At 42.6% G+C, this 13,440-nt stretch overlaps 1 protein-coding gene across 1 annotated transcript in view; it reads left to right on the forward strand.

Moving 5' to 3' along the window:
- Positions 1–10,507, forward strand: part of AFAP1L1 (actin filament associated protein 1 like 1) — a 68,669-nt gene extending 58,162 nt beyond the window's left edge. Inside the window, exons 16-19 of the mRNA XM_065935922.1 lie at positions 3,595–3,759; positions 5,698–5,876; positions 7,646–7,774; positions 9,205–10,507. Of these exons, the coding sequence (XP_065791994.1) occupies positions 3,595–3,759; positions 5,698–5,876; positions 7,646–7,774; positions 9,205–9,228 (497 nt within the window). The 3' untranslated portion in view covers positions 9,229–10,507. The remainder of the gene's footprint in view (positions 1–3,594; positions 3,760–5,697; positions 5,877–7,645; positions 7,775–9,204) is intronic.
- Positions 10,508–13,440: the final 2,933 nt, after the last annotated feature.

The following is a 13,440-nucleotide window of genomic DNA, read 5'->3' on the forward strand; positions in this document are numbered from 1 at the left end:
AGAGGAGGCAATGGCACCCCACTCCAGTACTCTTGCCTGGAAAATCCCATGGACAGAGGAGCCTGGTAGGCTACAGTCCATGGGGTCGCTAAGAGTCCGACACGACTGAGCGACCTCACTTTCACTTTTCACTTTCATGCATTGTAAAAGGAAATGGCAACCCACTCCAGTGTTCTTGCCTGGAGAATCTCAGGGACGGGGGAGCCTGGTGGGCTGCCATCTATGGGGTCGCACAGAGTCGGACACGACTGAAGTGACTTAGCAGCAGCAGTAGCAGAGATGTAATGTACAACATGATGAATATAATTAATACCATTCTATGTTACATATGAAAGAGAAAAGAGTAAATGCTAAGAGTTCTCATCACAAGGTAAAAAATTTTTTTCTACTTCTTTAAATTTGTATCTACACAAGATAATGGCTGTTCACTAAACTTGTTGTGGTAATCATTTCATGATTTATGTAGGTCAAATCATCATGCAGTATACTTTAAACTTACACAGTGTGCAGTGCTTACTCACTCAGTCATGTCCAACTCTTTGAGACCCCATGGACAGTAGCCCACTAGGTTCCTCTGTCCATGGGGATTCTCCAGGCAAGAATACTGGAGTGGGTTGCCATGCCCTCCTCCAGGGGATCTTCCCAACCCAGGGATTGAACCCAGGTCTCCCGCATTGCAGGCAGATTCTTTACCATCTGAACCACCAGGGAAGCCGATACTTTAAACTTACACAGTGCTATGTCAACTATCTCAATAAAACTGGGAGGAAAAAAAATCTGAGAAATGTCACAGCCAAGAAGAACCTGAGGAGACATGATGACTAAATGTAATGTGGTAGCTCTGCAACAGAAAAGGACATTGGGTAAATTCTAAGTAAACCTAATGAAGTATGAGCTTCAGTTGGTTTAAAAAAAAAAAAAGCAAGTAAGATGACATTGTTCTATCAAATGGCTCAACAGTACACTTGAACTGGCAAAAGAATCAGTAAACCTCATGCTAAATCAAGAGATTATGCATTTAAAATAACAGAAAAAAGAACAAAGAAAAATAAACAGAGCCTCAGAGAAATGTGAGACACACCATTAAGAGTACTAACATATATACACAAAGGGAGTATTAGAAGGAGAGAAGAAAAAGAGGAGCATAGAAATATTAAAAGAAATAATAGCGGAAAAGTAGCCACATTTATTGAAATCATTAATTTACCACAGAGGAAATTCAGTGAAGTTCTAGTAGGATAAAGGCAAAGAGATCCACAAAAGACACATCACACTTCCTGGAGGTCTTCCCTGGAAGTCCAGTGAATAACAATCCTCCTGCTAATGCAGGGGACACGGAATGCCTGGTCCAGGAAGATTCCACAGGCCATGCAGCAACTAAGCCCATGCACCACCACTACTGAGCACTTGCGCTGCAAATACTGAAAGCCGCCCTGCACCTAGAACCTGTGCTGCGCAACAAGAGAAGCCACTGCAATGAGAAGCCCATGCACTGCGAAGAGGAGTAGCCTCTGCTCACTACAACCAGAGGCACGCAGCAACAAGGTCCCAGCGCAACCAATAAATAAATAATTTTTAAAAGACACATCATGCTAAAATGCTAACGCCAAAAGCAAGGAGGAAATCTTGAAAGTAGAAAAGAAAATCAACTCATTACTTACAGAGGATGAAAATCTAGTTTGCTTCTTTACCACACAAGCATTACAGGGCTGCAAGTGAGGTAAGCCACTCTCCGAGGTGTTGACACTGCAAGGAGGATCAAGATGGTGGCTCCCAAAGGTGAGTCTACTTGCTGGCTTGGTCCATAAGGAAGTTTTCACTCATCTGCAATGAGATGAGAAAAATAAGCACAATGCATGAAGTTTTTCATAAAGTTAATTCTACTCAATATAAATGACTATTCTACATTTGTGTCCAACTCCTGATGTTAAAATATTATTCTGCTAAACAGTGGGAATAATAAAAATACTGGTAGTTTTAAGGTCTTTATATTGTCAACAGTATAATGCTGACTGTCCTTTGTTGGCATCCCTATTTTTTCTGTGAATGTTTTTTTTTACATTTTTTCAATTGAAGTATAGTTGATTTACAATGTGATGTTAGTTACAGGTGTACAGCAAAGTGAATCAGGATATCCCTATTTATATTTTGCCAGTTTATAAAATCCAAAAGTCTGAAAGCCAACTTCTTTGGGATGCTACTGTATAGCTGTATAAACAGGGAGCCATGCACCCTCTTCTCAGACCTCCAAGCTTTACTTATAATGAGGTTTGAATTGTAGAGTAGTTAAAGCAGAAACTGATTTTTAAATAGGCCATGGGTGACCACTGCAATCCCTACAGAGCTGCAGAGACAAGACCCTCAATTACCAGCAAACTGTGGGAATTGCTCCACACCCACTTACAAAGGACTATGTGTGACTGACTGTAGCATAAAAAAATAAATAAATAAAACTTTCACTAAGAAGTTAGACTATGGCCTTGCTCAAGCTTGGCGGTATTTCATAGCATGGATTCCTGAGTCAGACAGACATGAGTTCAAACCTGGGTTCTCCCATCATTAGCAGTGAGACCTAACCTCTTGTGCCTCAGTTTTCCCAACAATAAAGCAGAGCAAACAATAGTAACTTTTGTGAGGATTAAATAGAAATGCAGATAAATTACCTAGTATATAGTAAGCAGTCAATAAATTTTTGCCATAATAATGTTGCTATTGCCCACCATAGTGTAAAGCCTATAGTAGAATACTAGGTCTCTCTCCAATCCCCTCTTCTTTTTCTCAGTAATAAAACAGGCAATGCCTGACTTTAACTCCAGGTCTCAATTCTCTGTAGATCTGTGTTACATGTAGTTGTCTATCCTATATGCACTGAAAATTAACTATAAAAATGCCCTTTTAAAACAAAAATGTGTATACATCACAAAATCTATTTTAAATTATTATCTAACATTTACTAAGTTCTATTTGCCAGGTACTACACCAAGCACTTTTCATGAATTATCTGTTTAAAACCTTATCACAATGCCAAGAGGTAAATCTGACTGATATCCATATTGACAAATGAGGAAACTAAAGCTAGGGGAAGGCACAAAAACACCACATTCACTTTGTCTGATGTCATACAACCAGTAATGGGCAAAAGAAAACACGAACCTTGATCTGTCTTGTTCTAAAGCCCTTGTAGGGTTTTCCCTGGTGGCTCAGTGGTAAAGAATCTGCCTGCCATTGCAGGAGATGTGGGTTCAGCTCTGGGTCAGGAAGATCCCCAAGGGAAGGAAATGGCAACCCACTCCAGCATTCTTGCCTGGGAAATCCCATGGACAGAGGACCTGGCAGGCTACAGTCCATGGGGTCAAAAAGAGTTGGACACAACTTAGCTACCTAACAACAAAAAAGCCCTTCCTCCTCTTCCCTGTGCACCATTGCCTCCCTTTGGCTCCTAGTTTCCTCTCCTTCACACTAAATATATCCAGGGGTACGGACCTAAATAGTCCCATTTTATGGACAGATTGAGGCTGAGAGAGAAGCTAACACCACCCAAGGAATCTCACCAGAGCTCAGAATTGAGGACGTTTTCCTGCCTCATCTCTGCAGGTGCCCATCAATATAAGTACGGTAAGAACCGAGCTGAGGAGGATGCCAGGAGGTACCTGGTAGAAAAAGAGAAGCTGGAGAAAGAGAAAGAGACAATCCGGACAGAGCTGATGGCATTGCGGCAGGAAAAGAGGGAACTAAAGGAAGCCATTCGGAACAACCCAGGTATCTATGGGGTGTGGCCCTGAGCAATGAGGGGCTCACACTTGAGCCTTGACACCTCCCCTGGTACTAGCCACCTGGCTTCTTACCAGGAGAAGGTAGGCTTCTCCTCCCCTTTCTCCTTCTCCTCACCACCACCGTCATCACCATGTCTCCTGACCAAGGAAAGTGCCATTGACTAACTGTTTTTAGAGTGAGGGGATGAAAAATAACACAATGTATATACTTAATGTGGTGAAACCAGGTCTGATTTTAGAAATTTTAAAACATGGAAAACAGAGTGTGCCTTAGAATTAAGAGATATCATTTTGAACCTCACATTAACTCATTCATTCACAGCTATGTACTAAGGACCCAAATGTGTGAAACATTGATCCAGGTACTGAGAATAATGGACAGTGACAGTTCACCAGTATCCCCTTCTGAAATCCAGGACCATGACCTCTGCAGGCCTTATATACCCTGGGCTCCTCTGTGTCCCACTTTCTGCCATTTTTCTGTTGAATTCTCTCTTTAGCTGCAGTTCAGCACACTTTCAGAATAAGGTTTCTGAACATGTTGCAGGGAACTGGAGATCCTATCGTTATATAAAATATATCTAAGATCACATAGCCCCATGAGAATCTGATGGAACCTATGGACCCTTTCCTAAAGGAGAAAACACCCACAAATCACAATGTTGCAAATAATTTCAGGAGCTCAAGTGCACCCAGAGCCACAGATTGCCTAGGAATTCACAAACCTCAGACTGAGAATTTCTTGCTTAATAACTTGTTCTATGTGGCTAGGAACCAGAATTAATGGGAAGAAGGCACATGAAGACAGTTTGATTTCAATATAAAGAAAAACTTTCTAAGAGTCAGAACTAGAGTTTGAAGCAGGTTGACTTGACTGTCCAACTTGTCCTGCTCAATTTTTTTCTATAGCATATAACTTTTTAACAGATTACTTATTGTATTTGTATTGTTTTCTCTCACACACACACACATATACATATAAACACACAATTATAAGTTCAGTAAGGTCAAAGATCTTTCCCCGTTTTGTTCACTAATATATCTCAAGGGCATAGAACACTGCCTGGTACCGAACAAGCACTCAATATTTACTGAATGAATGAATGAATAAAAAGAATCACCATTATCAGAAAACCCTCTGGTGCAACCTCTTTCAGGGCAAACAATGGAACAAATTTTTAAACCTATTAAGATCCAAGACAGCTCCTGACACAAAGTCCTAACACAAGTTTGTTGGCTTAAACTGAATAAGCAGCAAAATCCTAGCAAGGACTTGTGATCAGTGTAAAGCCCTGCGTTGATTCTTGGTTACAAGTAAGAAAACTCACCGGCTTAGAAATGAAAAGAAAAATGTGACTGGAAACTTAAGTGATCAGGTGTAGCAAAGTCCAGGGACTTAAGTGATGTCACCAGGAAGCATGTTTCTCCAGTTCTTGCTTCTGCCTTTCCCTACTTTGGTTTCTTCTCTGTCCCTCATGGTGGTAACAAGGCTTCACAACTCTAGCCCTCACACGTCCATGCAGCCAATCCAGCAGAGAGGCTTCTCCTCCCAATGGGCCCCATAAGCACCTTAGGATTCACTTTGATTGGACCAGCTTTGGTCCCTAAACTAACCACTGTGACCAGAAAGTGAGATACAATTATGGGCCAGGTCTAAGTTATGTGCCAATCTCCTGAACTGGAAGTGAGGTCAACCCCATTCAATCTATAGGGAATGAGAGGGGAATGGGGAAATGGACAGTGCGCAGATGAAAACCACACAACCCAGCACGGAGCTAGAACTGCAGGTCCAAAGTCCATCCCTTAACCGGAAGTAAGGCTAGAAAGGCCCTCTGGGAAGGCAGGTCACGGTCTGTGGGGCTGCCAAACTCCCTGATGTTTCTGGCCAGGCTCAGCTATTTCTCATAGATGTCTTTGGACACAGGGGCAAAGTTAAAGGCTCTTGAAGAGGCTCTGGCCACCCTGGAAGCTCAGTGTCGGGCAAAGGAGGAGCACCGGATCGACCTGGAGCTGCGGCTGGTGACTGTGAAGGAGCGCTTGCAGCAGTCCCTGGCAGGGGGCCCAGCCCTGGGGCTCTCCGTCAACAGCAAGAAGAAGAGTGGGGTGAGCTGCTCCTTAATCTCCTCACATGCTGCAGGCTTTCATGATCATTCTTTGAGGGCTAGGAGTTATCCTTATTTACAAATGAGAAAGCTAAAACCCTGAGAGGGAACATGTCATAAGTGGCACACCTATGAAGGAGACTCTTTGGAGCAAGTTCTCTGGCCTGTGTTCTCTCCACTGAAGCACCACTATTTGACTTTTTATCCTGAATGTAATCTTAGAAGTGGCCTTGGGGTTATTGATAATATACAATATGGAATAAGAACAAAATTGATCAATTACCATAGGCTAGTGCAGCATCTTAACCTGTATGATTTCACACAATCTTCATAGCAGTCCAGTGAGGCAATATTATGTGTATTCACCCTATCTGACAGACAAGGAAACTAAGGTTCAGATGTCAAAGTACATGCTCAAGGTCACTCAGCTAAATGGGAGACAGGATCCCAAACCCAGGAAGTCTGATTCCAGAAACTTGCTTTAGCCACTGGTACAGGCCCCCTGCTGGAACCCACTGTGTACCAGGCCCTATCCTCAGGGCTTTGCATCCGTTGTCTCTAATGCGCCCAGCAACCCTCATGTTGAATGGGGTTTCTTCAGGGAGAACTTCAGTGACCTCAGTCTGTGTCAGTGTCTCAACCCCAGCATGACGACTAGTAATTTTTTATAGGGCCTGTCATGTGTATTGTAGGATATTTAGTAGCATCCCCAACCTCTACCCATCTAATGCCAGGAGCTCCATGTCCAGTTATGACAACCAAAAATGTCTCCAGAAATTGCCAAACATCCCCAGGAAGGACAAAACTGTCCCCGTTTGGGAACCACTGGTCTAAATTACCAGCAGTCCCATCTGTTATTCTGCTTCATGGCACTTAGCCACAATTTGTGTGAATATATATATCTGAAAAATAGTAGAAGTGCAATAAATGCTTGTCGAATAAATGTTTATACCTGCTTTTAGACAAGGAAACAGTATTCCTATTACCATCCAGGGTCAGGCCACACCTCATGACTCAGAAGCCAGAGCAGTTTCTTCTACTCCTACACTTCCTCTCCATGGGGTCATTTCCAACCTCATTTACAGAAAAGCTTAGAGGCCAGGGACAAAACAATTTCCGAGAATCACAGAGGGCTGATGGAGGAGTAGAAGTGGTTCCCTCATCCCAGATGCTTCCTCCCACCAACATGCCCTGATGTTCACATTCCACAGAGCTTTTCCCTCCACTTTTGATCCTTGTGATGGCCTTTGGAGAAAGTCCTCTCTAAATTCCCTACAGGCTTAACTATCGGTATGTCACATTCAAGGAACTACATCCAGCAAGATACTAAGCAATCAATTGAAAAATTTAAGGAGTAAAGGCAGTGTAAAAAACATGAAGGAATGCAGGAGAGAGGTTAAGAGGCAGGACTGTGGGATCCCAGCTGTCTCACTCACCAGCTTTATGGCCTTGAGCAGTGACTTGCCCTTCTCATTTTCCTTATCTGTAAAATGTAACAACATAATAAGTACCTGCTTTATATAACTGAAAAGGCTAAATGAACTATGATAATTTATGCAATGTCTGGTGCACAGTGAAGATTCAGATATTTTAACTTTAGTAATTTTAGTCATTTAATCATAAATTTATTCCAAGGCCCTCAGGTGTCTTGCACCCCTTACTCTGTTTGATGCTGACATGTTTGCACAATGTCTTCTACTTGCACTCTTTCAAGGGCAGGCTGTGTGAGTACTAGACCTCACCAAAGTAACTATCTCTTGTCATCAACAGGAAACTGCAAATAAACCCCAGAACAATGCCCCAGAGCAACCTCTCCCTGTCAATTGTGTTTCTGAGTTACGGAAGAGGAGCCCATCCATCATAAACTCCAATCAAGGAAGGGTGCTACAAAAAGCCAAGGTACCACGACAGTTTGGCTAATCAAAATTCAGAGACCCGGAAGCTTCCTTTCTATAGAACCTCACCAAGGACAAAAAATATCAACTAGTGAGAAAGACAGAGAATTGCCAGTATATCCATGTAGTAAAACTCATAAACTTTGCTCAGAAAGCAAGACCCTCAAATCTCCCTTGGAACCTATTTACTCTTTCTTAATACATAATTCTGCCAAGCTTTGGTTTCTGAACCTACAATATGTGTTGAGACAAGAAAGGCCCCGTTTAATAGGTGAGGAAACTGAGTAAAGGCACTTGCCCAAGGTTATGCAGGGCATCACTGAGAGAGCTGGGATGCAAATCCATCTCTTCCACTTCCAAGTCAACAGCTCACTCCATGATACTGGAGTGAAACCTGGGGAATCCTACCTCTGAAACTTGGGGCCAGTTGTGTTCCAGAACTTTCTGAATTTTAGAAAGGTAATGTGGTGCATATACTGTGTATAATGAAAAACCCCAAGTTCTCAGGAGGTACTCTGTAAGCAAACATGTTGATAATTCTATAGCTAGACACAAACATTCACAGCACATTAAATAAACAGACTTCAAATGACCTCTTATCAGGTCAGGCCAGAGCCACTGAATCTGTGCCAAAACACTTGAAAAAGATTCTGGTCTCAGAGCTGTCTGGTTTCAGAATTGCAGATAAGAAAGTGTGGACCTGAAAACAAATACCTGAGCATTAGGACATGAGATAAGTAACCAGCCCAAGGCCAGACCACCGAGACTAGACATCAGCAAACTTTTTTGGGAAAGGGCCAGAGAGCAAATATTTGATGCTCTGTGGACCACACGGTCTCTTTCACAGCCACCTACCTCTGCCATCATAGCAGGAAAGTAGTCATAGACAGTGTGTAAAGGAGTGTGTGTTTATGGACACAACTTTGAATATCACATAAATTTCAGGAGTCATGAAAAATTTTTTTTTGAAATATTAAAATCAGAATACCATTCTTAGTTGATGGGTCATATAAAAATATGTAGTGAGCCAGATTTGGTGGTCCATGAGCCAGAGTTTGCTTCTCTTTGATCCTTATGGGCCACTAGAAGAACTCTGGATTTTGTTCTAACATAATGGAAAGTCACTGGCAAATTTGGACCAAGGAATTCTGGGGTATGAATTACATTTTTAAAAGACCATTCTGGCTACTATGTTGAAAATGGATGAGGGGATAGAGAGATCAGTTAGGAGAATTTTGATGAGAGATTAGAAAAGTTTAGTGGAGGTGATAGGAAGTAGCTGGTTTTGGAGGTAGAGAAGAAGGATTTGCTGCTGAGGATGTGGAGGATAAGGAAAAGAAACAAATCAAGGATGTTTTTACCTTGTTTTCATCCTGTAAATTATACCTGAATATTCAATAAACCGATTTTTTTTCCTGTTTTTCTGTTATGCAGGAATGGGAAATGAAGAAGACCTAGAAAGAAGATGAGGATTTCATCCAAAGGAAATAACACCTTGTCCATCCAAGGCAAAGCCTTTTTTACAAAGAGACATGAGAAGACTGGAAGTAGCTCAAACTCTCTGGCCGTCCCAAAGATCAGCCTTTATTGTCTGCATGATTATAGGGAATATGGGAAGAAAAGAAGTAGAATAGGGAAACAGAGGGCATCCTTATAACTTTACAGAGGGTGGAAATTGGGGTGGAGGGAGACAGAAATCTCTACAGTTGTAAAGGTTTTGTTGATTGTCTTTGCCTTCCCCTCTGAAGAAGAAATGAAAGCACATGTGAATAAGCCATTCCATCCCCTTCTCAGCATCCCATTCCCAGTCCATAGGAAAAAGGAAGGTCCTGAAGCATCGGTGCTGCAGTAGAGAGAGATGGGACTTGATCATCTGACAACACCTGTGCCAAATGGATTCACACTGGGCATTACTGACAATCTCTAGGCCAAACAGGCTGAAAAATCAATACCATTATCCCTACTTGCATGAAGTGAACAAAAACTACAGAGATTATGCAAATTCTACAATCATTCCTCATGATACGGATTCTAGAATCCCAGATTTGAGTGTTTTCAAATCAGAGATCTGGCACAGAGGAGTTCAGCAGGCCAAGAAGTTCAGCAGCTGACATATTTTAAGCTCACAGTGCTACTCAGCAGCACAGATTTCTAATGTCCACAGAATGCTGCAGGCACTGTAAGGTGGGATCATTTGCTATCAATCAAGTCCCCCACCTAGTGTATATGGCACTCAGGCTCTGGGAGCTATGATTAGAAATCCAGGTGATACTCTTTATGTCTTTAACCTTACTTTGCACTTGGAGACCCACCAGTCCACCCTTTGAACCCTACTATCAAACCTATCACATAAAACCAAGAGGATGGTGGCTCATTTATGCCACAGGGGTGCTAAACAGTTTATAAACGTTTGATATTTTTATAGAAGAGCAAGGACCTCAAGTCCCAGGCAGTCTTCTAACTGTGCCAATTATTACTTTTTCAACACTGTGGCCCCATTACAGGCCTTCACCACCTTTCCCTCCAATAAAGATAAAAATCATTTAAATGCAAAAGCTCAAAGGTTAACTCAAGGGGAAAGAAAGGACATCCTAGAGAAGCCTCTGGACACTCTGGGCTGCACACACTTTACTTACCGAAAGCTTTACACACTTGAGCCTCACCCAAACTGCATCACCCTCTGAGGGAGCAGCAGACCAAAGCAAGTAAAATAACCTGATCGAAAGTACCCAGCTGTCAGTGGCAGAATATAAGGCTTAGGGCTGATACACTTGGATCCAGACAAGGCTGCTTGAGCTCTGCCTCTGCCATTTACCAGCTGTGACTTTGACCTCTGATTTATCTGTGAAAACCATGTTAACAATGGTACTTTTCTCCCAGGACTACTGGGGGGATTCAATGAGATTAACACACAGGAAGCATCTTGCACACTGTCCAAGAAATAGGAAAGGTTCAGCCATAGTGGTTATTAGCTAGATAAAAAACATCTGACAAATTTTGCATCCTTTCCACTGAAGAAATGACTTTCACATGGTTTTAACAACCATTAAAAGCTAAAAGGCAACCAATCCATAATTGACATCTTTCATCCAAATTCCACCTGAGTGTCTTCAGTGACCATGGAGCTCACATAAACTGCACTGCCAACGTCGTTCTTCCTTAAAATGTAGATCCTGGAATAGCACCCAGCAATTCAACTGTGTATGTGATGTGCGTCACATCCTTTCCTATAGTTATTTTGAGTGCCTTTTCCCACCAATAGATCTTGGCTCTTTGAAGGGGTTACCCTTCAAAATTAATAATTAACATTTACTGAGCACTCACCATGTATCAGGCACTGTTAGCCATGATTGGCTTACAAGACATACATCCCGTGCAGTCACGGAGGGCCCCATGCCTAGTAGGGCTCTGTGCTTGGTTTATTGCTCTGTTACCCTCTCAGTAATCTTGAACAAAGGGCTCCACACTTTACTATTGCCTTTTATGTAGCCAAACCTGGTGCTAATTACTTCTCTATTTTCCCTTTAATCTTCACTAAAACCCTGTGAGATAGGTTCTGTTATCCCAGTTTTCACAGTTCAGGAAATGGAAGCCCGGAGAAGTCAGGTAACTTACTCAAGTCCACATTTAAGAAGTGGTGGAGTCGGCATTTGAATACATGGAGTCTGACCCTAGAATCCTCTTCCTCTTGGTTCCAAGGTCCTGTTTGACTCATGTCCTCCCTCCTTTTGCAGTGCAGCATTCAGAAGCACACAAGCACTTAATGAGTGGATGCAACACACCTGGTGTAACTTAGCTACGAGATGTTTTAACAAAATGGCTACAGCGTGGATGCCACTTCTGGTTTGGTTGTTTTTTTCAAAGTGTAGGGCCATGGTTCTAAGGTGGACTTGAAGCTCCATCCTCCCCAGTACTGCAAAGCATTTAGATTATCAGATTTCTAGTATCACTGTATCCTCAGTGGGGGTCCTTGAGCAGGTTTACCAACCTCTCTGAGCCTGTTTTCTATGTAAAAAAGAATCATGATCACTCCTTAACCCGTGTTTTCTTAAGGCCAAAAGGAAACAGAAGACTGCTGATTATAACACACTTGAACCAGGGCTTGGATAGAATATAAGGATGCAAAAGACTCCAGCTTTCTCTTTATGGAACTCACAAACAAGCAGAGAAAAATTATGACTCAAATAGCTACAGTACAAACGAGCCACGCTAAGGTGAAGATTCAGAATGACGAAGGCACACTGCTCCTTCCTTAAAAAACTTTTTGACTTTAAGGACTATCCAGTAACTAGTCTGGCAACTCCAAGTGTCCACAACCCCAATTACCAGTCTATTCTCACAACCTGTCAATTTTCCATACTGAATCTCTCTAAAATTCACTCATTTCTTCCCATCTCCACTGACACCATTCAACTTCATTAATTCATTTAACAAATACTAGAGCATCTACCGGAGAAGGAAATAACCACCCACTCCAGTATTCTTGCCTGGAGAATGCCATGGACAGAGAAGCCTGGTAGGCTGCTGTCCATAGGGTCGCAGTTAGACGTGACTGAAGCAACTTAGCATGCATGCATGCATTAGAGAAGGAAATGGCAGTCCACTCCAGTAGTCTTGCCTGGAGAATCCCAAGGACAGAGGAGCTTGGTGGGGTCGCAGAGTCAGACACGACTGAAGTGACTTAGCAGCAGCAGAGCATCTACTGTGTGCCCCTACTGTACTAGAGGTCAAAAGTCACAGCTGTGAACAAGGCAGACACTCTCATGAAGCTTACACTCAAAAACCAAAAAACTGCTGGCTATACCTAAAATAGTAGTTACTTTAGATAAGGTGGTTACAAACGTCTCTCTGGTGAGGTAATCCCAGGACAGAACATACCCCTTCCCTGCATGGACCCGTCCAACAGCTTGTCTCCCCACCTTAGACCCAATCTCCTCCACACTACGGTCAGTGACCCCTTAAACACGTAATGGCACTGTAACGTTGAAGTTCTTTAGACAAAAGGATTTTGAACCGCTACATTAGGGCACTGTTCCACTGTTTATTAAATATGAACAGACAAAAAAATCTCTGCCCTAATGGAGTTTACACATTAGTGAGAAGAAATGAAAAAATACACATTTCGAACCACAGTAAGTCGAGGGGGAAGGGGGAATTGGCGAAAAAAGCGAGTATGAGTGGTGAGAGATGAGGGTCAGGCTTTGGCTTTCTTTAATTCCTCACAAGCCCTGGCTCTAACCACCGTCTTGTGTTGCTCCTCCGCCTCCTCCAGTACTTTAGTCCCTTACTTGCAAGGCGCTCCTTTTTGACTTTGCAGATGCTGTTTTCTTCTACCTGAACCACTTGCCTTTTTTCATTTACTTGTTATTCCGCTTTCAGTTCAAACATTATTTCCTCTGTGAAAACGCCCCCAAACTAGGTCATATCGTATTCTAGGGTTCCGCAACACCAAGCCCCTCACGTTTAAATAAGGGTCATATTTTGACTTTATATAGTGTTTGCACTTGTTTGTTGTGTAAAACTTCATGTAAGCTCCTTGAGGATACAACTGTTACTCCCTGTGGTCGCCGCGTATTCCGCGCCTACCACTGAGCCTATTCCCTTGTCACAGGAAACCAACCTACCCGAGGAACACGCCGGTGGCCGGAAGAGTTGCGTTACTTATAGACC

The sequence above is a fragment of the Muntiacus reevesi genome, chromosome 1 (genome assembly GCF_963930625.1).
Source record: "Muntiacus reevesi chromosome 1, mMunRee1.1, whole genome shotgun sequence".
In the NCBI taxonomy this organism is placed as follows: domain Eukaryota; kingdom Metazoa; phylum Chordata; class Mammalia; order Artiodactyla; family Cervidae; genus Muntiacus; species Muntiacus reevesi.